The 25,185-nt window shown below is 38.6% G+C and overlaps 2 protein-coding genes and 1 long non-coding RNA gene across 4 annotated transcripts; 1 reads left to right on the forward strand and 2 right to left on the reverse strand.

The window, feature by feature from the left end:
• Positions 1–267: 267 nt before the first annotated feature.
• On the reverse strand, positions 268–1,429 carry LOC127360983 (uncharacterized). The gene is made up of 2 exons (XR_007883992.1): positions 1,227–1,429; positions 268–927 (listed from the first exon to the last, which is right to left on the reverse strand). It is a non-coding gene; the product is annotated as an uncharacterized LOC127360983 (long non-coding RNA).
• LOC127360975 (peptidase M20 domain-containing protein 2-like) lies at positions 1,371–7,524 on the forward strand. The gene is made up of 7 exons (XM_051395537.1): positions 1,371–1,868; positions 2,729–2,877; positions 3,015–3,157; positions 4,145–4,299; positions 4,617–4,743; positions 4,939–5,046; positions 5,212–7,524. The coding sequence occupies exons 1-7, from the start codon at positions 1,470–1,472 to the stop codon at positions 5,376–5,378; spliced, it is 1,248 nt and encodes a 415-aa protein (XP_051251497.1). The 5' UTR covers positions 1,371–1,469; the 3' UTR covers positions 5,379–7,524.
• LOC127360961 (gamma-aminobutyric acid receptor subunit rho-1) lies at positions 7,478–23,522 on the reverse strand. 2 transcript variants are annotated; one of them, XM_051395526.1, is made up of 10 exons: positions 22,818–23,521; positions 17,399–17,449; positions 17,156–17,262; positions 16,095–16,162; positions 14,831–15,054; positions 14,121–14,203; positions 13,146–13,286; positions 12,515–12,667; positions 11,176–11,372; positions 7,478–9,595 (listed from the first exon to the last, which is right to left on the reverse strand). In XM_051395526.1, the coding sequence occupies exons 1-10, from the start codon at positions 22,922–22,924 to the stop codon at positions 9,293–9,295; spliced, it is 1,434 nt and encodes a 477-aa protein (XP_051251486.1). In that variant the 5' UTR covers positions 22,925–23,521; the 3' UTR covers positions 7,478–9,292. The 2 variants fall into 2 exon arrangements, with proteins under 2 accessions (XP_051251486.1, XP_051251491.1); XM_051395531.1 differs by lacking the exon at positions 17,399–17,449 and having other exon boundaries at positions 22,818–23,522.
• Positions 23,523–25,185: the final 1,663 nt, after the last annotated feature.

The following is a 25,185-nucleotide window of genomic DNA, read 5'->3' on the forward strand; positions in this document are numbered from 1 at the left end:
GCTGTATGTGTACAGTCATCTGAGTAGCTACAGGCAATTCATAAATAAATAAATAATATATCCTCTAGATAATTGTCAAGGTTTTATTCCTAAAGGCTTTTTTCCCTATTCATTCTCAGTTCACTGAATTGTTCAAGGTAAAACATGCAACGCAGCAGAATACTGATTTAGATATAATGGATGCAGAACCATATGAAAAAGGAGCCCTTTACCAAATTGTGTCACTCTGGGTCCCTCTAGTGTGGTAACAGACGGATGGGTGAAAGATTTTAGTCCCAGCCACCATTTAATGCCATTCAATACAGCGCAACACAAAGGCCTTACAGAAAGGTTTTATCTTGATAAAAGTAAATCACAGTGGAGAAGCCTCATTTTCATACATGCATATGACTAACATGCAGAAATGTGCATGGGTTTGTTTAGAATTATGTATCTGGAGCTTTGCAATGTTATGAACTGGCACATTATCTTAAGTTTCAGATTTAAATTAAATAGCAGTCAATGTTGGATGGAAGCTGTGTCATAGTACACAAATCTTTAAAACAGTGTGAAAAAGAAAAAAAAAAGAGTGTGATTCTGGCCAGCAGATGGCGATCCAGCTTCAGAGAGAGTCATTTGGAGTCTGATGCTAATGAAAGGGAAAGTTAACATACTTTTCCCCTATTTCTCATTTGCATAATTTTCACAATAATGCAGTAAAGAAGAGGAAAGCAGTGTTGCATTGACATATTTTTTGTATAAGCCCCAAAATGTAATAATACTGCAGCACCAATCACTGTCTATCTTAAAAACCGGGTGCTATTTTTAGTTTAATGAAAGCAGAACCAGGAGAACAGTAGCAGATCACTACTATGATTAAAAGGTCAGTGCAGCCATCGGAGTGGTCTCCATCTGTTGCAATACTGGTTTTGTCAGGCCTGTCATGGCCTATGTTGTAGAAAAAAAAGAAAAGGTCATTTTATAATGCATATTCCATTTATTCAGAATCAGAAATACTTTATTTATAGTTATAAATAAAGGAGGACTGAGATCAAGGCGTTGTTCAATCAGTAAAGTGCAACAAACACTTAATGCAGTAGTAACAGCATAATTGTAAAACACTGACATTTTCTGTATAATACTAGTAGACTTACTTTTGTTGATAATACTTTTACTTTCAGACTTTGAATACAGGACTCTTTCTTGTAGTGCAGTATTTTCAGTGTAATATTAGTACTTTTACTTACAGGATCTGAACACTGTATGAAAGTAGGACTGACTGCAGGACTGATGTACTGCATTAGCAGCTCTGGAGGTGTCACAAACAAACTGGTAACTGTGTGCATGTTGAGTTAGGAATACCAGAATAAAACTACTTCCGGCATAAAAAGCGGCGGCTCCGCCCACTTCATGGTGCTTCTGAAAGCTTTAAAATTTCGCGAGGACCCCAAATTCATGTTGTAAAGATCTTCGCACACCTGCAGATACACATGGAGACACGACAGGGGATGAAAGACGCCCTCCAGCTGGGTATAGACGCACGGAAAGACGAGCTGTACAGTTTGAGTCGAGACATCTGGAGCCGACCTGAGCTCGCAGGCAACGAGACGCATGCGCACGACAGGCTGGTCCGCTTCTTCTCTCGGGAGCAGGCATGGACGGTGGAAAGGCAGTACAAGCTACCGACCGCATTCCGGGCCAGCTGGGGTCCGGTCGGTGGCGGGGAGGGTGACCCGGGTCTGAACGTGGGGTTTCTGTGCGAGTACGACGCGCTGCCGGGTATCGGGCACGCGTGCGGGCACAACCTGATAGCGGAGGTGGGAGCCGCCGCCGCTCTGGGGCTGAAGGCTGCTTTAGAAACCCAGACCCAGCTCCCTGTACCGGTGAAGGTAACAAGGGACTGTAGATTTGTCTAAGAATAAAGTCACACAGCACCTTTGGTCACCTCACCTGTGTGTGCCTTCAGTTTTTATTTGGTAACCTATAAAATAAAGGAAATGTATGTTATTGTGTAGGCCTATGACATTACACACATAAATAACCCGATAAGAACAATGTGATGCATCTTGTTTTAACATCCCCAATAAAGGGAAAGCCCTGTGAGTCAACAAACAATCAACACTTGCACTTCCATACTTTTACATAATTATATTTAGCATAATATGCTACTACTAATAATGATATTTTGAATTTAAACTAAGGCATGTATTGTGTTGAAATGTGTTTAAAACCTATTTTGGTTGGCTACAATATATTTTTATTGTACTTCCAAATAGTTAATCAAATTATGGAGGCACGATGTGTAAAAAAACACGAGGCTACAGATGTTCACAGACGGTTTGGCAAAGAAAAATAAATAAATATATAGTTTTTAATTTTGAAAAAAAGCAAAAATCTCTAGAGGGTGACTTAGAAATCTTATTCTGGAGCTTTCAGCTGCATCTTGCAGTCTTCCTCAGTTGTCATGGAACTTCAGTCAGGTGGTTCTATATGGGAAGGGACAGATGTGTAACTCTGTCTGTTTAAAGATGGCCACCTTTGGTTATGATCAAGAACACAAGAAGGAAAATTAATGTTGTTGAAATCGCTATAAAAAGCTAGTAAGTGGACTTTGAGTTAAAACCACTGTTCCCAAAGTCCAAAGAACTTTCACCTTTAAGCCAAAACAGCGTAGCCTACTTATTTCCCCGGTCAGGACTGACATACGAGCTGATGTCAGATGACTTGAGTTTAACTCTTTTCATACCAGATAACTGTTGTGGGAACTCCTGCTGAGGAGGAGATGGGAGGAAAGATCGACCTGATCGAGGCCGGGGCCTTCGCTGACATCGATCTTGTCTTCATGGCTCACCCAGCTCAGCAAGATGCTTCATTCCTGCCCTGCGTCGCACTCGATGAGTGAGTTCCTGTTCCCATCATATATGTATTCACAACTTGTTCTCCGGGTCCTCTCTGCTTATCTTCTCTTAATGAACCCCCTCATAACTTCTACTTATTACAGATAACCCTTAATCCACTATGCTGATGTTACACAGGGTGTCAGTGAAGTACCACGGGAAGGCATCTCATGCTGCTGCGTACCCCTGGGAGGGAGTGAATGCCCTGGATGCTGCCGTGCTGTCCTATAACAACCTCTCTGCACTCAGACAGCAACTCAGACCAGAGTGGAGGCTGCACGGTGAGCAACAGGCAGAAACTGGGCTTCAAAGTCCATTCAGGACAATCTCGCCTCAAAGTCCATTTACTTTCAAGCTGACATGAACGAGGAGTCCTTGATGTGCTCGGAAAAATTTAAATTTAAACATCCATGAGAGTATATCAAATTTATCTAAAGGTTTTAGACCGTTGGTCCAAGCTAACTGAGGACATCACTGTGGACTGTGAGAGACTGAGAATACCCTTTTTCACTATTTTGTTACATTTCATAGACATAATCAATAATGAAAATAATTGTTAGTCACAGCCCTAATTATCACTAGTTCCTCAAGTAGCCACATCTTATGATCAAAAATATGTGTCCAACAAACTTAAAACATGTCGCACAACTCTTCTCAGGATTAAGAATATTATAAAACATTGGTAAAATTATACATTTAGTTGAGCGATGTGTGTGTTGGGGGTTGAATGTCCCCACTTTGAGTCCAGCTGAGGACCTTTGTTGAATATTGTTCCCCGTCTCCTGACAACTCTCGAATAAAGGTTTAAAATGTCCCAAAAATGTGAAGAGAGAGAGAGATGACATACTTTATAAATAGTATTTCTTAAGAAAAGATGATCTTGTTTTTCATACTTGGTATCTGTAGTGATTCATCAGTCACATGACCGATGAGTGGTCTGTATATAAGGAAACCAGATGAACCTCAGACACCTACCTGAAGGCAAGATAGCTCAAAATCTTTGGTGAATAAAGCATAATGTACTGGAGAAGAGTTGTGCAATGTGTTTTATTTTTGATGGACTTGCAACGTAAATTTGTCAGGCAGTTTTTTCAAGTATCTGTAACATTTCATCTGCCTTTTGAAATGTAGAAGGATGTTTTTAATCATAAATAACACACAATCTTGACATCTAAATCCATACGCATTGCATATTTACTCAGCCTTATGGATCCATCCCTTCTTCTCCTCCTCCACTGTGCACATTGTGTTCTTTTTCTCCTCTACAGGCATCATTAAACATGGAGGGGTGAAGCCCAACATTATCCCTGCCTACACCGAGTTAGAGTTTTATATGCGGACGCCGCTGGTTAAGGATCTGTGTGACCTGAAGGCCAAAGCTGAGGCTTGCTTCAGGGCAGCTGCTGTCGCCACCGGCTGCCAAGTAAGTAAGATTACCTATAAAATGTTGTCTTCCATTTGCTTCCCTCTCGGCTGGACACACATTATATCCCTAATGTTGACTTTTCTGTTATATAACATCGCCCTTTCTAACATATGCCTGTAATTATGCTTTCAGTGCTGTATAACTGTTACATAATTCACTGTTATCTTGAGGCTGTTTTTCTCCTACATCTGCACTTGCTTCAGGCAGGTTTAACTCACATTGCAGAGCTGTACAGCTTTGGGCTGTCTGTGTTGTGATCTTACATTTTATGCCAGTACATTATATGAATGAGGGGATACTTGTGTTTCTTTTAGGTGGAGATAAGCTACCCGTCCCATGCCTACTATAACATTCTGCATAATGCCACACTGGCAAACCTGTATGAAAATAATGGAAAAGCTTTGGGGATTCAGTTTCCAGAGCAGCCAGCCAACTTCTCTGGTAGGTGAAAATAAACCTTTCATAGAAAACAGATATTATTATCTCAGTCTTTCTCTGGTTTCTGCAGGAGAAATGTAAAATAATGTAACAGTAGAATTGGGAATTGTTGTTTTTTTTCTTCACAGATTGTCTTATTTGTTGTTCACTGAATCAACAAAGAATCATTATCACAGTGATTTTATAATTATCTGGCAGGTTCTACAGACTTTGGCAACGTATCATTCGTAGTCCCTGGTATCCATCCTTTCTTCTACATCGGCAGCGACGCATTTAACCACACTGAGGAATACACTGAAGCAGCAGGTACGGCAACACATGGCTATTGAGAACCAATGTTGTTTCTTCTAATGAAAGTGAATTGCACTGTAATCAGACTATTTCAGCCTTCGTCTCTTTCCAGGTCACTTGACTTGTCTGTTTAGTTTCTTTCTACTTGATGCTCCTCCTCCGCTCTTTTTCCTGTGCCAGGAGCTGAAAAGGCCCAGTTGTTCACCCTGAGGACAGCCAAAGCCCTGGCTATGACAGCTGTGGATGTAGTGTGCTGCCCTGCTCTGCTGAGTCAAGTGAGAGAAGACTTCAGGCTGGCCAAACTAAAGCAGGAGAAAAGACTAGAAGGCAGCGATACAGCTCCATGAAAACAATGACTTAAATAATGATAGTAAATGATTAGCTGTTTTAATGGCTAATTTAACATCTGACCAAGGGACAACTTCTGAATACTAGCATTTTGGCTAACACTGGCTCCTTTACAGTGATGTTTATCAATGTGTATTAACCCTGAAAAAATGAAATAAATAAATAAATGTTAAAAAATAAAATAAATGTATTATAGGACATTTTATTTTATGTAAGTTAGTCAGTAAGCTAGTTGGGCTTCCAACAGTTTGTATGGTTACCTTCAAAGGGTAGAAACTATAACTCAGTGTGGTACTTAAAGGTCCAGTGTGTATGAGTTAGTGAGCCTAGCAGTGTAGTTGCAGATTGCAACTCCCTTGCTTCACCCTCCCTCCCCTCCAACCGTGAAGGAGAAACAACGGTGGTAGCGAAATGCCCGCAAAACACTACCAGCCCCTATCTAGAACCAGTATTTGGTTTGTCCCTTCTGGGCTCCTGTAGAAAGTGGCAGACTTCACGGAAGGTGACCAAAAGTGTCTTTTGATATAAACGCTTTATTCTAGGGTAACAAAAGCACAGCCATTCTTATTTTTTGTTGATTGTACAATAATGAAAACATTTCATTTCTGCCAATAGATCCTCCTAAATGTTACACACTGGCAGAATTTGAACACCACCTTCATTGGGTTAGGTAAACTCATTCCCACTACAACTAGTGTTATTCATGGTGCTTGCCAAGCTTCAAAACTATCGTGGTTACCATGGTTCTTTTAGGTTGTGTGGTGCCAGGAACTGGAATAAGTTACCTTTGCACAATTAAAAAAAAGTAAATAATTAACACCACAGCAGGGTAAATTGTGGCCTATGGGAAAGAAGTGTAAGCACAACAGCCTTGTTACATTTTAATGTAATTGTTTATTGTTTTTAAACAAGCCAGCAGCAACGCTTCAGGGATGGCAAAGTCTGTTGTCCTCTCTGCTTATCTTCTCTTAATGAACCCCATCATAACTTCTACTTCTTACAGATAACCCTTAATCCACTATGCTGATGCACCACAGGACATCACAGAGTTGCTTGCATGGCTGTAGACTCTTAGTTATGTCTTTACATGTTTGCCTTGAGCTTATTTTATTGATTATGATATAGGTACAGTATTTATTGTTGGTAGTATGACTTCTCACCCATTCATCTGGACTGTTTACTATCATTATATCATTATGTCCTCCCTCTTGTCATGACTACTAAAGTAAACTGACCTAAATAATCAATAAACAGTATTTATTCCACTCTTGACCATATTTCTGACCTGACCCGATCAGAAAGTGGTATTGTTTTGAGGTCTGTAGCCTTTAAGCAATCCCATTGGCCTGTTCACTCATTTATATTCCTGGGCATGCCTTCACCAGCACACAGGTTGATTTTAAAAACCTTGGCTTCCCTTGAGAGGTCACAGATGCGGTGGAAAACAGGTTCTGGACATCTATTTGATGCTTTATCCTTTTCATGTTTTTCTGCTGCAGTGATGCCTTTGTTCTTGTTTTTTGAAGGACAATCGTGCACAAAGTTTGAATTGTCACCACACCAGTTGGGATGTTATCTGGATTGATTTTTCAACACTTTTTGCCTGCAAGAAATCAGATAAATAGTTTTTTAAAATAAGCTTAATGTAATACATAGATATCCCTTTATGTCACCTGTGAGCAGTTAACGGTATTACAGAATATGCCGTTTATGTGATTCGGTATGAAGCAAATCAGCAATCAGTCGTATGCCAGAGAGAGAAGAGAGACCCTACAGCTGGTAGCAATCCAATGCCTAATAACTGTGAAAGCTTATCCTCCAGCCCTGTTTAAATATACCGTGTAAGAGAGCAGGAAAATAGCATAGAAAATTTGGGACCAAGACTTTAGGGGTCGTACCAGAAAAATGTCGCCAAATGCTTCAACTGACATCAACTGTCCTTTGTGATTTTAGTTGATTTTAATTGACGTCTGCAGAAGCAATGTTCAGAAAAAAAGCAATATTCAGCCATGCATCTCAAACCATTTATATTGTATTACATGGATTTAAAATGTACAGTATTGTGATTGTGTTGTTAAGCACCTCAGCTCTGCTCAAATCATTTTCAGAAAACAAAACATTTATTAAACATTTTCCCATATATAACATTTTTTTCCAGAGTTTCATTTAATGTCTGTATGTTTGGTCATTGAATTGTCATAAACCACCAAAAGATATTTTTAATATATCTTTTGCCTAATAATGTATAAAGTTGTTTTTAAGCTGAAAAAAGACGATAAACTAGCAACTAACAGGTCACAGTGAACCTCAAAGCCTCACAACACCAAACAGAGGAGATGAGCTTCAGTTGTATTATAAAAAGAAGAAATAAGAACATTTAAAAAAAAGTCAATACCATAATCAGTGTTTGGGATTTACTAAACATATATTTTTACATTTGTGTTTTTAACAGATTGCTTTGTTTTGCCTTTTTACTCAACTTTGTGAAATCACACAAATGCATTGCAGTAATTAGCTTGAACAGCAAAATAATGGCATTGATACAAAGATCACAAGAAAATGTAACAGACTGAATCATATTAACGTGCTGCAAAAAAACAAAAAATAAACAATTTAACTTTGATTATCAAGTTTTTAAAGGAACAGTTCCACATTTTTGGACATGATACTTCGCTTTCTTACTAAGATTTAAATGAGAACATTGATACCACTCTCATGTCTGTACCAAGTGACAGTCTGATCTGAGTTTCATGCAGTGCACTGGACGGACTGAGAATGAGACAAGTTAGCCACGTCTTAAAGCATTCCCTGATTTATTGTCTGTTTTACTCTAAACTGGACCATAATTTACAAAATTAACATCATATATGGAAGAAGATCTGAAACTAGAGACTGAGACCATAAACTCATTAGAAAAACCGTTTACTGAGCTTAAGTGAAGAGCGAAGTCAGGTAATTTCTCCATAAGACTGCATGGTATCTACTGTGTTTTATTGCAGCCAATGGAGCTGCCCCCTGCTGGCCTTTACGTAGAATGTAGCTTTAAAACACACGTTGTCTCTTCATAGACCCAGAAGCTCTGTCCATCACATACAGCCATATACAGCTAGGAGAAAGTTAGCTTAGCTTAGCACAAGGACTTGAAACAGTTAATCTGCTCTGTATGAAGGTAATAGCATCTGGCAACAGCACCTCTAAAGCTCGCTAATTAACATGTTATATCTTGTTTGTTTAATCCGTACAAAGCCTAAAAACAAAAAAATTTGCTAAGCTAAGATAACTGGCTGCTGACTGTAGCTCTATATTTAACAGGGAGATTTAAGAGTGGCATCAATTTTCTCATTTAACTTTCCACCAGAAAGCAAATAGGCAGAACTATTCCTTGAAATATTTTTTGTTTGTCATTGATTGTCAACTCTAGTTCATAAGCAAAGGAGAAGGAATTTGTCCATATGCTGGAAATGTCAGAAATCCGTTTTCAGTTCACATTTTCAGTTTTGAAAATGTGGCCAAAGAGTCACTGCATCGAGAACTGAAATGTAGCTGAGTTAAACTGCACAATTACACCGGTCCATGTTTGTGCATTTCTCTGAGCAATAAGTCCTCGGGGCGACAACAACATCCAAACGTCTTCATCAACAGCACTACAGTTACAACAAACCACATAGACTTGATTGAGTGACAAAACCAGCGACGAAGACTGTCCGTTTGTCATTAAACTCTTCAGTTTTAAGTGGCTGGGTCAAGAAGGCAATGGTCACCAATCTGTCAATGGTCCCCATGCATCTTATGAGCAGTTTCGGTGTCTGAAAAGCATCAAATGCAATGTTATTTTCCTGCTCTGTCACAAATGAACCAAGCTCCTGGAGTCTCATCTTGGACTCCCACAGAGGATCTACTTCTGCATCCCGGGTTATGAGTAGATGGACCAGTAGATGATGTTAAAGAGGATGTACGCTCCGGGAAATACAACCCGCGAGTACTTGTCTATGGCGTGGGTGTCTATCCAAATGTTCACGTAGCCTCTGGATGGCTTCACCTGGCTTGCGATCTGCGGGTCATTCAGTGCCACCTGGGCCAACATTCGCTCCTGGCGGCCCCCATTCTCTGGCATTCCATAATTCCCTGTGGTGTTGATATCCATAGACCCATAGCCAGTGATCTGGGGGTCAATCATCATCTCATCAGGGTTGCCAATGCCACATGTACACGGCAGCTGGAGAGGTAAGAGGGAAACACGCAGTCATTTTGACACTTCTGCTTATTGTAAATGCAACTTTATGTAAAATAAACTAAAACGAAAGAATAAATCATTAGTTTGTTCAATGTTTATTATTTTTCTGCACACTCAGGGCATTTAAATAACTTTGGAATGAAACATTTATAGAAGGATGTTTGTGTTGGAAATGTTCCCCGGGGTACGTGGGCAAACTGGCTCCATATGCTGCAGCATTTGGCAGATGAAGAATAGCAATATAGTACACAAGATGTAGTCCCAGAAATAATTCTCCACAGCCCCGAGAGCTTAAAGTGAGCCAATTTAGAAAATATTTATCTGTTTATTGGAAATGCACATACATTATTAATTCATGTTTTTACCAGTTTAGAATATTTTAATGCGTAAAATATTTCAATGTAAAATCAGGTCAATCATGTGTTGACTGCATCTGTCTCCTTTCTTACTTTTAATGAGAAAGCAGCTATTACAGGATGCAATGACAAGAATTTTATCCACAACAGTAGAACATTTAACATTAAGGAAATTTAAATCCAAGCTTTAATCAGAGCTTTAAAATTATATAAGCTTTATGGTAAATTTGTTTTTGATTTTAGCTTTTTGGTAATCCATTTAAAGCGGCAACAAGGAACTTTTAGTTTGTGTTGATTCTGTGGATAATAGCAGTGTTGTGTCCACCGCCTCTTTTTATTTATTTCTAGAGGAATCTGACTGAATCCAACCCCGTGGCAGGCATTAAGGATAACTATAAAGAAATATCCATATAAAAATAGCTCATCATCAACATCTTACTGATGTTCCTGTTTGCTTATGTAGGTCATATAGAGGCACCTGTATATTATTATAATATAATAAATATTGACTATTCGGATGTGTTTAAAAAGAATGAAAGAAGGAAAAGAAGAGGCTGTCTTAACAGAATCTGCAGGCTCCCAAGTTTTTATAAATGCAGTAATTATATTAGAAAAAATTAAATGATTAAGAATTAGAATAGCACAGTTATTGTTTTTACCCTGCACCCGTACCATACTGGGGCTGCATGTACACACTATCCTTGTGAAAGATATGATGAACGGCTCCAAATCTATGTAGTGAGGGTTAAATTCAGGGGGGGAAACAGCATCAAATATGACACATTTGTTTCACAGTCAAATGAATAATTTATGACAAACATAAGAGCAAAAAAAAAAAGAAAAAATGACACATTCATTATTTACTCCGAGTAAACAGAAATATGATTTCATCACTCAAGAATAAAGCCGTGTTTACTGTTAAAAAGAATCCAGAATCAGACTAAATGTTGTAGCTGTAGTTTTTGCTAAGAGGACCTCTTGTCTTTGGAATGGCAATGTTGTTGCAGTCAAGGGAAACCCGAACATCAATACTTTAATGCTTCCAAGTGTTTAATTTTTAAGCACTTTGTTTTTTTAAGCAGATAGATTATGACACTGGTTTGATAATGTTAAACTGTCAATGTTGAATGTCTGTCACTACGAATTATTAAAAGAACAAAATGTCATAGGTTAACTGCAGGCGATGGGGAAAAAAATATCACTTACTCTCTCCCTCAGTTTCCTCTCTTTCCTCTCCTGTACGGTGGAGAGGTAGTTGACCGCCGCGTACTCTATCACCGATAGGAAGACAAAAACAAAACTGACCCAGAGGTAAATGTCCACTGCCTTGATGTAGGAGACCCGCGGCATGGAGGCGTTGACCCCGGTGATGATGGTGGACATGGTCAACACTGTGGTGATGCCTGGAGTGAAACACATAAACAGTTTAGTCACATCAGAGCTTTTGTTTACTGTATCACTGGGTTGGGAAGCTAAAACCACCAAATGCTAAATAGCATAGAAATGGCTCAACATGAGACACTGATATTTGTTCCCTTTGTACCGTTAAATTTGAATGCATATTAGGGGTCAGAGGTCGGTCTCAGCTGCAAAACAAAGAAATAAATACATCCAACTTATTGATATGTCTTCCTCTATACACGTCAGCAGGGCAAATATATGAAAGCCATTATCCCGAACTTGTGCAGTAAGAGCAGACTCCCTACTCACTATTTCTGCCACCAGTTCCCAACCTGTGGGTCGGGAACCCCTGAAAGGGTCACAGAGAAAATGTGCGGAGTCATGTGATGTTTAACAAATAGAAAACAAACCCCAAAAACATGCCATATTTTTGCTAGGAAATTAATTTCTCCGATTTTTCTCTAATCTCTTGTGAAATCACAAGTAGAATTTATCACTGCAAGCCCAAGTGAAGAAGGTCCATTCACGTATATCTCCTTTGTCTAATCCAGTGGTTCCCAACCTTTTTTCCTTGAAGCCCCCCTTGCCTGTGTCCAAGACAAGTCAGGCCCCCCCAACCCCAACCCCTACCCGCATATATGCACTAAATAGGTAATAAATAGCTTAATCAATTTAAATGTGGACCAAAAATATGTTTCAATTTGGATTAGACAGAGTTTTGATTATCCAATTGGGTGTGTTATTGGGATTTTATCAATTTAATTTTTGTAAATAATTCTGGTAACCTTACAACCCCAGGTTGGGAACCACTGGTCTAATCCACATTAAAACCTGAAGTGTAAAAACAGCATTTAGTTTTGTGCTGGACTATTTCTTTGCACGAGACCAGTAACTTCCTGGAATCTCAGCTTGTTGCTTAGCAACGTAATAAGACACAATGTGTTTATTAATGAGCCTGATAAGTTTTTTTTTTTGTCAGCTTTGGACAGAGCCAGGCAAGACTATTTCCCAATAGGTTAGGAAACACTGATACCCTATGATACCCTGCTTCCCCACCTGTTTTTTTTAGAAATAAACCAACTTAATAATCTTTTTGTACTTAACTAGTTGTGATAAGACTGTGTCCTGAAAAGGAAACTCGTACCTAGTGGCACCCTGGCGGGGACGGCCCTGCGGTCAATCCAGAAGGACACCCATGATAACATGACCATCAGAGTAGCGGGGAAATAGGTCTGCAGCAGGAAGAAGAAAATGTGGCGCCGCAGGGTGAAGTGGATGTACAAACGATTGTACCAGCCTGGGAAGAAGAAATATCACCGTTACACACACATTGTTATGCACCAGCTGCTGATGCACCGTACAAACACTCGAAGCAGAGGTTCCCAGCTATTGTGGCAGGAAGAGATAGGACACAAAATCCTTTTTATGCTTTAGGTTGCACTTCTGAGCTAAAAAGTGACATGTGGTTATGAGAAGGCTGCACAGCTTTCACTGTGGCTTTCCAGCAGCATACAAGTGGTTGGCAGCAGCTTGATTTATTTCATTTCCCAGTAAGGATTAAATATTAGCACAGTCTTCTTGCTGTGACATTCAAGGGACACCAATTTCATGTAAGGAAGACTTGATCCTTTAGTTGGAATAAAGTAAAATGAGATGCATTGAAGTTATAATTCAATTGTGATGTAGTTGTTCCACGCATGATGCACACATTTGTCCATTTGCATAAGCAGTTCAGTTTACTGTGTATATATTAAACGTGTTGTGGATTACAGCACCTGTGCTGCTGTAGAAAGCCAGCTTGGTGGTTGTGTGAAATTTCTGGATGAGGAACTGGGACAGAGAAATTCTGTCGTCTGTGTTCAGGGATTCGTTGCCTTTCTTCCAGTATAACATCAGGTCGTCATCTGTGTACGCATCTGTGAGGAGAAGGAAGTAGGAGTAAGAAAGTTCATCTGTATGAATGCTGGATGTTAATGTGAGCAAACTGTGTGCAAGATTTAACAAGATAAGACTACACAAGCACCACTAGCAGTCCCTAGAGACTACAATGCCCACTGCACTCTCTGATTTTCTGAGTCTAGAGCCTCACTAGTTGAGGAACTAATGGGGTGATGCTAGAGGAGAGGGTCTGAACATTAAGGCAATATATTCTCTTTGAAGCATGAATGTACTCAAAACCCTTCGTGGCGTAATATGTCTGTGATTTCATGAGATAACTGGTGAGCAAGCTCCACATTTTGGCCTGAGGTGGGTGCAAAAGGAAACGTCCTATAGTGTCCAAAATTTAAAATGAAAAAGCAGTTTGATTGTCAGTAAATGTAATATTTTTTTTTGTATGGAAGTGAAATGCTTGGCAGGTTGATGATGAAAAAAGAAAAGTTGGCCAAAGAAAGTACGAAGGATATGAAGGATGTCAGTGTTGTTTTGTAGTTGCTTCAGCGTGATCAAAACACATTTTCTCCAAAAACACATGTAAAATCATGACTGAAAAAATTATCTAAAATTTATACAACTTCATGAATCCAATACATTTTTAAGACCTGTCAAAATCATATTTAAGACATTTTAAGGCCTAAAATTCTGTTTCATTGTAGACCTTAGACCCCACGGACACCCTAACTGATTCAATATCTGGGCACTTGTTATCAAGGTATCTTTTTTTTCTCTGGTACAAAGTGGACGGACGGATGAGTCGATGGATGAATCAGCATGTTAGCACTGCTGAACATATTCCTGATAAATCCACTCACAACTCTCAATCTCCAGCGAGCAGGTTTGGGTGTCCAGAGGGAAGCGGCTGAGGTCCATGTTACACATGGCAGTAACAGTGACTCTGCAGGGGGAAACAGCAGTGACACAAAGAGAAACATATACTGTAATTCAACTTCCTCAAGTAAAAGCAAGGGTCAGGGGGGAATTCAAGTTTTGTATATATTCTACCATGATAAACTAATAGAAGGAAAACGCTGTGTTTTACATAGCTTTTTTTGTTTTGTTTCTTGTTGTATTGTCTTCTTGTTTCACTTTTCCCCTCTTCTCTCCCAATTTCCCATCAAGTGGCCTAATTTCACACTGTCATATGTTCATAAATGACTTGCCTGATTAAATAAAAAGTCCCTGCAGTGAATTGACAAAAATCACAAGTATTCAGCATCCTCTGATTAACTCAACAAACTCTGCTACACTGATTATAATTACTAAATGATACAGAAGTGTTATTCCACAAAATGCATCACCCGCTGTGAAAATCAGTAAATCAGTAGTGACCTTTAGCAATTCTAATGACTGCTGACATCTTTTCATGTGGTGTGTTTTGGTGTTATTTTTGAGGATGTGGAATTGCTTAAGTTTTTAATGCATCATGTAAAAAAAGCTTTTTATTGTGATCTTTAACATTATTTTTTATGGTACAGGAGAATAAACTCTTCATTTGAACACAGTGAAGAATGAACATGTCTACCTGAGACTGTAAAGGACGTTGCCGTCGGGGTAAACCCTCAACATGACATTATCAGTTGTGGTGTCGTGGATAAAAGAGCGCTTGGAGTGAACAAAGAACATGTCAGGAACCCAGATCTTCTTCACCAGGCGGCTGTCAAAGGTCATGCTCTGGTTGTTGGTGCTCGGGAACGACAGCCGCTCATCCTTCCAGTAGTGACGCAGGTACAGTGTCATTGTAAAGTCCTGTAAGAAGAATAGAGAGTGAGCTATCAGCTACATGTACTTAAAAGTGGTTGTGCAGTAAAATGTGATTGATATATTACTACAGTGGCCGACTAGGGGTCACCAAATCTTCACAGGAGGTCGCGAGGCCTTTCATAATTTTAAGGGGCGTGGGAAAACTTAAGAATATACATAGTTGGCCTATATATCTACATTTTGTTCATTTCTGTGAATAATTCTAAATTAAATTGTTAGTTTAGATAATTATTTAGGATCTATACTTTGAAGGCCTGAACACACAGAGCCTTCAGTCTCTGATATCCTGCATTAAAAGCTCAAACAATAGAACAATGAGAAGAAAACACTGAATCTGTAAAAAATGATGCCCACCAAATGTATGAACCACTGTATTATTATATATGACATTATTAGATTGTTTATACTGATTCATCCATTTGTAAGAAGCATTTTATTGCTTGAGGTGGAACTACTTTATCTACTCTATATACAAATAGGTAGTTTAGTCCAGTGGTTCCCAACCTAGGGGTCAGGCCCCTTCTAAGGACAACAACATAAACCTGGGTGGTCGTGAGATGATTTTTGATACACAAATGTTTTTCACACTTTTCTTTAATCCTTTTCTGTTTTTTGAAATACTGGAAAGTTTCAAACCATCTGAGCAGTTTAGAGAGGAAATGTGTCTTTGATGGAACGTCTCACTCATAAACAATGGATTTTTTTGTTCACAAGCCAAAAAGATAGATAAGTAGGAACCACTGGTTTAATCTGTAAAATTACATTGTATTTTATAATCTCATCATATGTTTTTAATGTAAAATCTTACAAATCTTAGTAACTCTAACTGTCAGATGAATGAAATAAAGTAAAAAGTACATTATTTCCCCCTGAAATGTAGTGGAGTAGAAGTAAAAAGTAGCATAAAATACTCAAAAATGGTACTACTTGTAAGTAAATGTACTTAGTTACTTTCCACTACCTGTGTTTTATCTTGTAACCTGAATTACAAAACTGAGAAAACCAAGAAGTTATTTCATACTTACCATATCCACTTCGGAGATGGTGTCCAGACTTTCAACCTGAACATCTACTCCAACAGGAATCGGAGGGCCTGAAAGAAAATGGACTCATGTTAGAAATTATAACCACAACAGAAGTGTTATTTTTCAACATTACTGAGCGTGTTTCTGCATGATTTTGGATGCAACAGTGGGTGCAACACTCAACAGGACCATTACAGAGTCAGCCTGAACCTTTTTGTTTTGTAAATCACGTTTCCAAAACCAACCATGAATCACACGAATACAGAGCAACTGTTTGTGCAACGGCTGTGTCAGTCTGGCTGGGATTCTACTTTTGACCTATTTCAGCTTTTCTACTCTGCGTCGTCATCCTCCAATAGTACACAAATACAATTAGGTCACAATAAGTTGATGCAGCCGTGGATGAAATCCAGCACGGTTTTCCACATCCAGCTGAGATGTGCTTGATGGTGGAAATTGGACACAGAAAAAGGAATCTGCAAGGGTCACTTGCAGCAGATTGTCGTGTGATTGGAAGTAAAAAAAAAAAAAAACAACAGCACGTGTTTGGCTGATTTTTTTTTGTTAAACACAGCTCTCGTGCTTGTGGATGTCTGCCTTAAAATACAGATGAAAAGAGAGAGAAAAAAGATAAAAAGATAAAGACAGCTAAAACGATTATGAATATATATTCCATTACAATCTTCTAGTAAAAACAAAAGCCTGTGTGCCTTTATCTCAGCATAATCCTACAGTCCAAAAAGCTGACATTAAATCCCTCTAATATACAGTGATGCCAAAGACACGTCTTAACACTCTTGTGATGTTAGGAACTGAGCTGCAATTGGAAACTCCAGCACAGCTTGCATCGATGGTGTCATTAAGATCTCTGAGAGCTTAATGCTTATAGGACTGTTTGTCCCAAACCAATGAAACCAACCGCACAGATCTTATCCAATTGCGTTTGATGACTGAGCATGCATCCTGACTAAGTTGCAATCATGCAATCATATATACATATATACATAGATAAAACACTTTTAAAACTTAACTTAAATCTGAAGTAACATTCATTTTCTGACCTCCAAACGCTGGCCTCATGGTGAAATCGTGGTCGTCTATTCTCAGGAGCTGCTCAGATTTTGTCATCGGAGATTTTGTCATGTCTGGACTTCGTTTGTAAATTGGGCTGTGAAATAAAAACAGAAAGACATTCGGTCACAACGGACCTTCAGGGATACTGAGTGTGTTCATGTCAAAATGAATTACCAAAAGAATTAAGATTACTTTGATCATGTTTTAATTAAAGATTTATAAAATCTCACCCTCCGGATTTGTGACCTCCACCCCCCTCCATTCTGGTCTCTCTTCGCAACCTAATAGTTAACAACAGTAATAAATAAATAAATGAGAACATCTGTCACATATGGTGGCAGCGGCACAACATGATTTATATTAATTTAATTATATTTATTTTGTTTTACCTCTTAAATGCAACATATTCATTTAGGGAATGAAAATAAAATAACATTCAAAGTCGAGTTGTCTTTTTAGCTTTCAAGGCTTTTCATTAATATATGCAGAGCTGCAATAATTAGTAGATTAATTAAAGTCAATCCACAGAATATTAATCTGCAACTATTTTGATAAACAAATAATCGTATTAATCATTTCTTAAACCAAACATTTGCTTGTTACATCTTTTCAAATGTGCAAATTTTATGCTTTTGTATGTCATATATGATAATAAATTAAGAACATTTGTTCTCACTTTGGGCTCTGTGAAATTATATTGTTCAATATTTCTTTAGATTTAATAGACTAAAATAATCTGTTAATTGAGACAATCATTGGCAGATTAATCAAAATCTTTAATTTTGAACGTAATTCTCAAGTCTAAATCTACATGGGTTCAGAGTAAGAATAAAAATAGAAATAATTTAGCCTTTTTTGTTTTGTTTTGATGCTTCTCACTTCTCACTAAGGAGCGCTGTTACATCACACACATTTTTATCCACAAATTCCGGCAAAATTGCCTTTTCTCATCACTTCCACTGCTTTTGGAGGAAGGCGGCGCTTCTCTGGTGTCACTTTTCAAGAGGGCTGCCTCTGTATTTCTGTATTCTTTTAAGCAGGCTTTTCAGGCCACGAGCAGACAGACAGAGCGAGAGAGAAAAAAAAAAAAGAATTCCAAAAACCCTAAAATGGATTATTAGAGTAGAGCATGCTGTGACAGACAGTGCCAAATCCCACAGACATGCATTAAGGAAATACCACATAGGAATGGAGAGGGGGGGGGTAAGATGAATGGACTGCACAAAAACAGGAAAATTACAACAAGAGGAAAATGAAACAGTAAGAAGAGGGTTTCTCTGGGTGCTAGCTGCAGTGTTCTGAGGGGTGATGGGTGCTACTGGTCTGCATCCATCCAGCAGCTGGTTCCTAATCCTCTTGGCAGAAATGCCTCTCCAATCCCCGTTCTCTGCCCGCCTGCACCACACAGCAGGCCGCCGCCTGTCTGCACAGGCCAGCCCAATGCTATTTCCATTGATCATTTGTTAGCAATAGAAATTAATATAAAAATGTATTCACAATTTAATACATTTGATGTGATTTAAAAGTAACTGAAATTGTGAATTAGACAAAAAAAGAAAATCACACTAGAGTCAAAAGCTAACATTGCAGTTGCGCTGCTAAGCTGGGCTATTTACTCTTTTAGCAGGAGGTTTTAGCGTTTTTTTATTCCCCATGACCGGCTTTAGCTGCTGACCTAGGGTTAACAAACTAAATTACCAAGATCTTAGTTTATCAAAATGTATATAATTTGCAGGGAATAGTTAGGGGCAAACGTAAGTAGCCTACATGTAGCTTTAGCCAAGGCTAGTCACCAGCTAGCGTAATTCGGCTCTCTGTTTGGCTGTGTAGTGAATTTGGTTTGTTTTTAGCTGTGTTTTGTTGTAACTGTACATTTAATATTATGTTTTCATTGAAATTACACAGGTACGGTATAAAGAAAGTCAGATTCTTGAATAAATATGTTGCTAGTGCATTTTGGCTTTGTACAGCACCCATGATACTGTGGGGTTTCTTTTACAGTTTGTATGCTTTAGTAAGATCAAAAGTAAGATCTGCAACTATTTTGATAATCCAATTAGTTATTTCCTTCAGCAAAAAAAAAAAAAAAATTGCTCATTACGATTTGATGCTGTTTCTGTGACAGTGGACTGAATATCTTTGGGTTTTGAACTGCTGGTCGGACAAAACAAGACATTTCCAGACGTCGGACTGTGGGAATAACCTTTTCAGAATTTTCTGACGTCTTGGTGAGAAAATTAATCTATTAATTGTTTATATATATTTATAATTTGATTTGGCTCTCTTGCTTTAGATGCATTGTTGACCATTTGTTTTGGTTTCTAGGGGTTTTATTGTAACTGCACATTTAATTTATTGAAATGATTCATTTCTATTTTATCAAACAAGTTAGATGGTAAATAAAAACCATCAAGTCAGATTCTGGTCCAACTTTATGACTGACTACATTGCTAGATAATTACTGCATTTTGGCTTTATACAGCAGTATGCACCCATAATACTGTGGGGTGCTTCAAATTTAGATGAGCTTCTTTTACAGTTTGTATGCTTTATAATTATGGGGTATTTTGAAAAAGCAAAAGAGGGAAATCAGAAAAAAGCAAGCATGAGTGATTCAATTTTATAATCAAAAATGTGTTTTCTAACTTAAAAGCCAACGACCAGCTTCAAAATCCTCCTTCAGACCTAATGATGGTTTTCTCCTCAGATGTTTTCTCGTGTGGGACTCTGCTGTCCCACACAAATCCCCCCACCGCTCTTCCTCCTCAAGGCAGCGAGTGAAAAAACATCTAAGTAATATAGTCAAAACTCCCACAACCCACGCCAGCAGCATCCAGCCGCCTCTGCAATTTCACACTCAAGAGAGGAGGAGTGGAGGGATGAGAAACAGGGAGGAGAAGAGTTCGACTTCTGCATGAGTACATTGAGATTTCCCCCCCTGCTAAAAGAGGAAGGAGAGAGATTTACATTTGATTTGTATTCTCAGACTGTGTGTCAGCAGAGAGAAGACTGATGTGAGAGGACTTTTAACTAGTTAGGGAAAAAAACAACGGTGGAAGATTTGATAACAAGGCGACGCTGGTGTTTAGAGATTACAGCGCAGCTCTGAGCCACTTGTGCTTTCTTGTCTTTTGAAGATTTTCCACAGATGATTACTATTGTGCTCCTCTTTTACTTAATGATCATCTTAATCACCTTAGGCCCGAGATGATCACTTTAAATGACTGTAATTTCATGGAGGATTGTTTAGATTTAAAAAGACAGCTTTAATCATGCACTGTTTAAAACAAATGCCCCTCGAATGAGCCCACTCCTGCCTAGTCCTGCGCTTGGACACATATAAGAACCAGTTGATATCAGACACATTTAATTTCCCTCAAATAGATGAGCATCTTAATAGCGAGCTGACATCTCCTCTGATCTATAAATAACAACAGTTATAGCATGAAAAGTGATAGAGTATCTAAAGGCAGAGGGATTATGATTTGATAGGGTTTGTAGAATATATTAAATGGATGCAAATCATTCAACGCTGATAGCATTATGAGGCGTACAGCGCTGTACTTTGCCTGCTTGGGAAAATCTTATCATCTGTACCAGAGATTAATGCAAAGACAGTTTCTGCCTCGGGCTAATAGTTGAACTCTGCGCTGATAGTTGTATTTGTCGATATAAATGCTGGGAACTTGTGTTTTTCTCCTTATTTGTCAAGGATCAATTTAAAGCAATGTTCCTGTTTTAATTTGGGTGACGTCTTGATTTGGATGCGTTGTTCCTCTGCTCACTCGGCTGATGTGTCCAGAGTCATCTAAAGGTGTTGACTTTGTAAAGATTAGTCAGTTGACATAATTAATCAGCAACTGTTTTCTTTTTCGTCTTTTCATTATTTTTTGGGCTTTTATAGCCTTTATTGGACACTAGCTGTTGAAGAGTTACAGGAAAGGGAGGAGAGAGAGGGGGGATGACATGCCACAAAGGGCTGCAGGTTGGAATTGAGCCCAGGCTCCTGTGGTAAGGACTCTTACGTGGAGCGCGAACTCCAGGTGAGCTACCAAGTCGCCCCAATCAGCAACTATTTATAAGTCATATTTTTACATTTGCTGGTTCCATCTTCTCACCCGTTTGGATTTGCTGCTTTTTCTTTGCCTTTTAAATTGAATATCTTCACATTTTGGACTGATGGTCGGATAAAATGAGACATCTGAAGATGTCAGCTTGGGCTTTAGGAACATGTGACGCGCATTTGTCACACTTTTCTGACATTTTATTGACTTAATAATAAACTGATACATCAAGACAATAATGACAGATCTGATGTTGCTCACAACAGGTGTTCAAAGCCATCTGAAAGAGTAAAATTCATTTTGGACAAACCAGAATGATCAAGCTCTCATATTTAGATGAATTCTGACAATGTGGCTGCTCTTTTAAATGCCTTGCAGCAGTGTTTTTATGCTTCAATATGTGCTCCATATGGATCTGACTCACTGACATAATGATCCAATTTGCATTTCTAATGCAAGTCAAAGATGTGTATTGCTTATTTTGTAGTATAAAGGTAAGATTCTTCCACATACTGTTCCCTGCACTTAACAGCAGTGATATAACATGTAATATTCTTATTAGAGCTAAAATGATTAGTTGAAATTGACAGAAAATTAATCTGCAACTTTAATATATAAGTATTTTAAAGTAAATAATAGGACAAATTTACTGGTTCCATCTTCTTAAAAGTAAATATTTGCTGGTTGTCTTTGTCTTATATGACAATAAACTGAATATGCTGTTGGTCGGACTAAAAAAGGCATAGTAACTGTGTCTTGGCTCTTGGAACTTAAATATATTTGGTATTAAATATCAGGCTCTCAAAATGTTATTCCTTCTGTAATTTGCTGTTCATGTAATCATTCAAATACCTGAGAGTATTTTGACAATTTTAAGAGATCCAACACTTCATTATGTGCTCCAAATTAACTCAAATATTATTGTTATTACTATATTATAATATACTAATCAGCATTTCTAACGTAGTATAAAAAAAACAACAGTGCTAAGTTCTTTGTTCAAACTGAAGTTAAAAGTATTCTAATGTCACATTTCTTAAAACATCAATCAACATCAATATTCTACTAAACAAACAAATACACTTGTAATGTCACACTTAATTCAATCAATAATACGTAGAATCGAGGACAATTGATCTAGTTCAGTTCCGACTAAAACATTTAATCCAATGGACGCATTAACAAGGCAGCAATTAGCCTAAATAATCACATGAAAGTGACATTGACTACAACCGCTGCCAGTAGGTAAAACAGTCATTAACTGGCCTGCAGCAGTTGTGGGGCAAGAGAACACAGCATTCACCAGTAGTACATAAATAGATGTGGGGATTTAGGTCTCCCTCTCTCTATGCTCTCCAATCTGCTGTCTGAATAAGTCTGTTTTCAGAGGGGGAGGGAGCAGCTCAGGTGACACAGGAAACACTGGACAACATCGAGTAAACCTAAAAAAAAATAAACAACTAAAAGAACATAATGAAGCTTTAAAAAATAAGATGCAGACTTTGCATTAAAAAGCTTAATTTAAAACTGTTACGACAATAAAAGCATGCACTTCAGTGTTTGTCTTTCACACATTTGCCATTACCTGCTCTGTTTGTAGGTCTCCAGCTTGTGACCCCTCGACTGGGCCATCTTCCCAGCTGTACCCGCAAGCCAAACACAGAAGAGCACAAGAACAGCATCCACCTGCATGGTTCACATTCCCCAGAGGACGGACCTCTCCTGTCAGTCAGAATCTGCTCCCCTCCAGGGTTTGTAGCACTCTGCCTTCCTGAGACATTCCTTTCTCCAGTGCCGGAGCCGATAAGAGGGAGGAAAAACAGCAGCAGCAGCAGCAGCAGCAGCTACACTGGGCTATTCTACGGCCTGAGTGGAAAACATCCTACGGTGCTTAATCTCCACAGTGGGAAAAGCAATTTTGACTAAACCCATAAATCCTTGAGCGTCAGATGGTACAGATTTGATCCCTCCAGCGGCGGATGTGCCTGCCTCTCTGTGCTCTGCTGTGCTCAGATATCCTGCACTCTGATGTGCTCTACTCCACTTTGCACCGCCCAGAAACACCAATTCTCACAATGATGCAGCGTGCTCATTTGTAAGGTCAACGGTTTAGAGATACAGACTCACAAAGGCTGAGTGGAAGCTCTGAGTCTGATACAAAAGGTGTCTCAGCTCCTTCTGATGCTGCAGTCTTATTTGTCAAAAAAAATGTCAAGCTTAAATCTGCATTTTTTTCTTCTGCTTGTTGGTTGTTTGCAAGAGTTTAGTTTTACCTAATGTAAACACAGACAGCGAATGTAGGGTTTGATAATTGAGGAGTTATTTTCTCGCTGCCTGCAGTGGTGTTTTTCTCTGTTTCTTCTCAGGGGACTCAGATTTGTGAATATTTTTGGATGCTCCAAAAAATGATTACACAGTTTGATATGTTTGCAAATCCATCAGAAATAAGGCCAGCTGAGTTTTTAAACAAGAGACCTACAAATCTATAGGATATATAAATAGAATATTAAGCCAATAAAGCAACTGTTTTGTCAGATGATAAAAATACTACATGCATTTGGTCCCAACAGACAGTCCGAACACCACACACTTACCAATCTGCTTCAAAAAAAAAAACCTGAGAGGATCAATAAAGGGTGTGTTTTTTTATTTATTTAGCAACTCACTAGAGGCTGCACCACTATTTGTCTGTCAGGGCATGCCGTCCATCTGTGTGAGCCAATCAAAGAACGTCTCAGCGCTGACATCACCGCCATCCAGGCCACGTGTCAGCCATTTTTTTTTAGCAGACTGAACAGTTGGATTATAAGATCATGAATTTGGGTTAGCTCCATGGACGTCAATCTGAAAATTGGTGTAGGTAATGTTAGGCATTGTTTGTGTTTCAGATTTGTGGATCCTTCTTTAAAGCAGCCTGCTGAGCGGGCAAATGTAACAGCTACCAAGTGCACAAAGAACAAACAATTGGGCGAATGTCCTCTCGTTATAATATTTCTGATTTATACACTCATCTTTTAGTTATTGGATTACAGGGAGCCCTCTACAGTTGTGTTCAGGAATAATTCCAGAGTCACATTAGAGCCATGCTAGAGAATGTGTATCTCGTAAGAAGGGGTGTAACAAAATATCGAAAAATAATGTATCGCCATATTTTGTTTTGTGATATTTCTTAAAAAACGATGTATCGATTTTTGTGTTTAAACCCCCCCACCTGCTAGATAGCAGTGCTGTATAGCAGTAAATGTATGTGGAGTAAAAGTGTTGTAAAGGTAAATGTAATGTTACAGGAACTGTGATACAAAGGCAGATCCCACTGTTCTGGTCGCATATACTGTATGTAAACTTTTTTTAAACTGCAATATATTGCCTTGCTTACAGTATCACAATATATCCCAATATATTGACTCGTGACCCCTGTATCGTGATACCTGTTGGCCAAATCTTTGCTAATACACAGCCCTAATCATAGGCATGACAACTGAATTATGACTTACGACTACAGTACTCATTATATTGTATGATCATAATTTTGAGTCACAGTTATCATTAGAGCCCAACTGAATTTGGATTTTTTGATGCAGTGGCCTCTTTGGGATGAAACATAAAAGACTGTTCGACAGGTGTAGTCTTTTGCAGTCGTGACTTTTTGTGGCATCACAGCTTTACAGGGTGTGAAAAGAGAGCATGCTGTCATCACTACTTGGCAGGGGAAACCATATAATCAGACTAGTTGCAGTTACTCTCTGGCCGAGAGGGAAATCATCTTAGAACGACACATCGGCCAATATTTATTTGTTTAAACTAAACATACAACAAACTTAAATATGTCTGCACACTATAATTTCGGCACAAGAGTAATATTTACTTATCTTTTGACATTTCACCACCTTGCGAGGCAGCTGGATTCGTGAGATTATGCAATTACAAGATCACCAAGAATCCATATTTGCAGG

The sequence above is a fragment of the Dicentrarchus labrax genome, unplaced genomic scaffold (assembly GCF_905237075.1).
Source record: "Dicentrarchus labrax unplaced genomic scaffold, dlabrax2021, whole genome shotgun sequence".
Classification (NCBI taxonomy): domain Eukaryota; kingdom Metazoa; phylum Chordata; class Actinopteri; family Moronidae; genus Dicentrarchus; species Dicentrarchus labrax.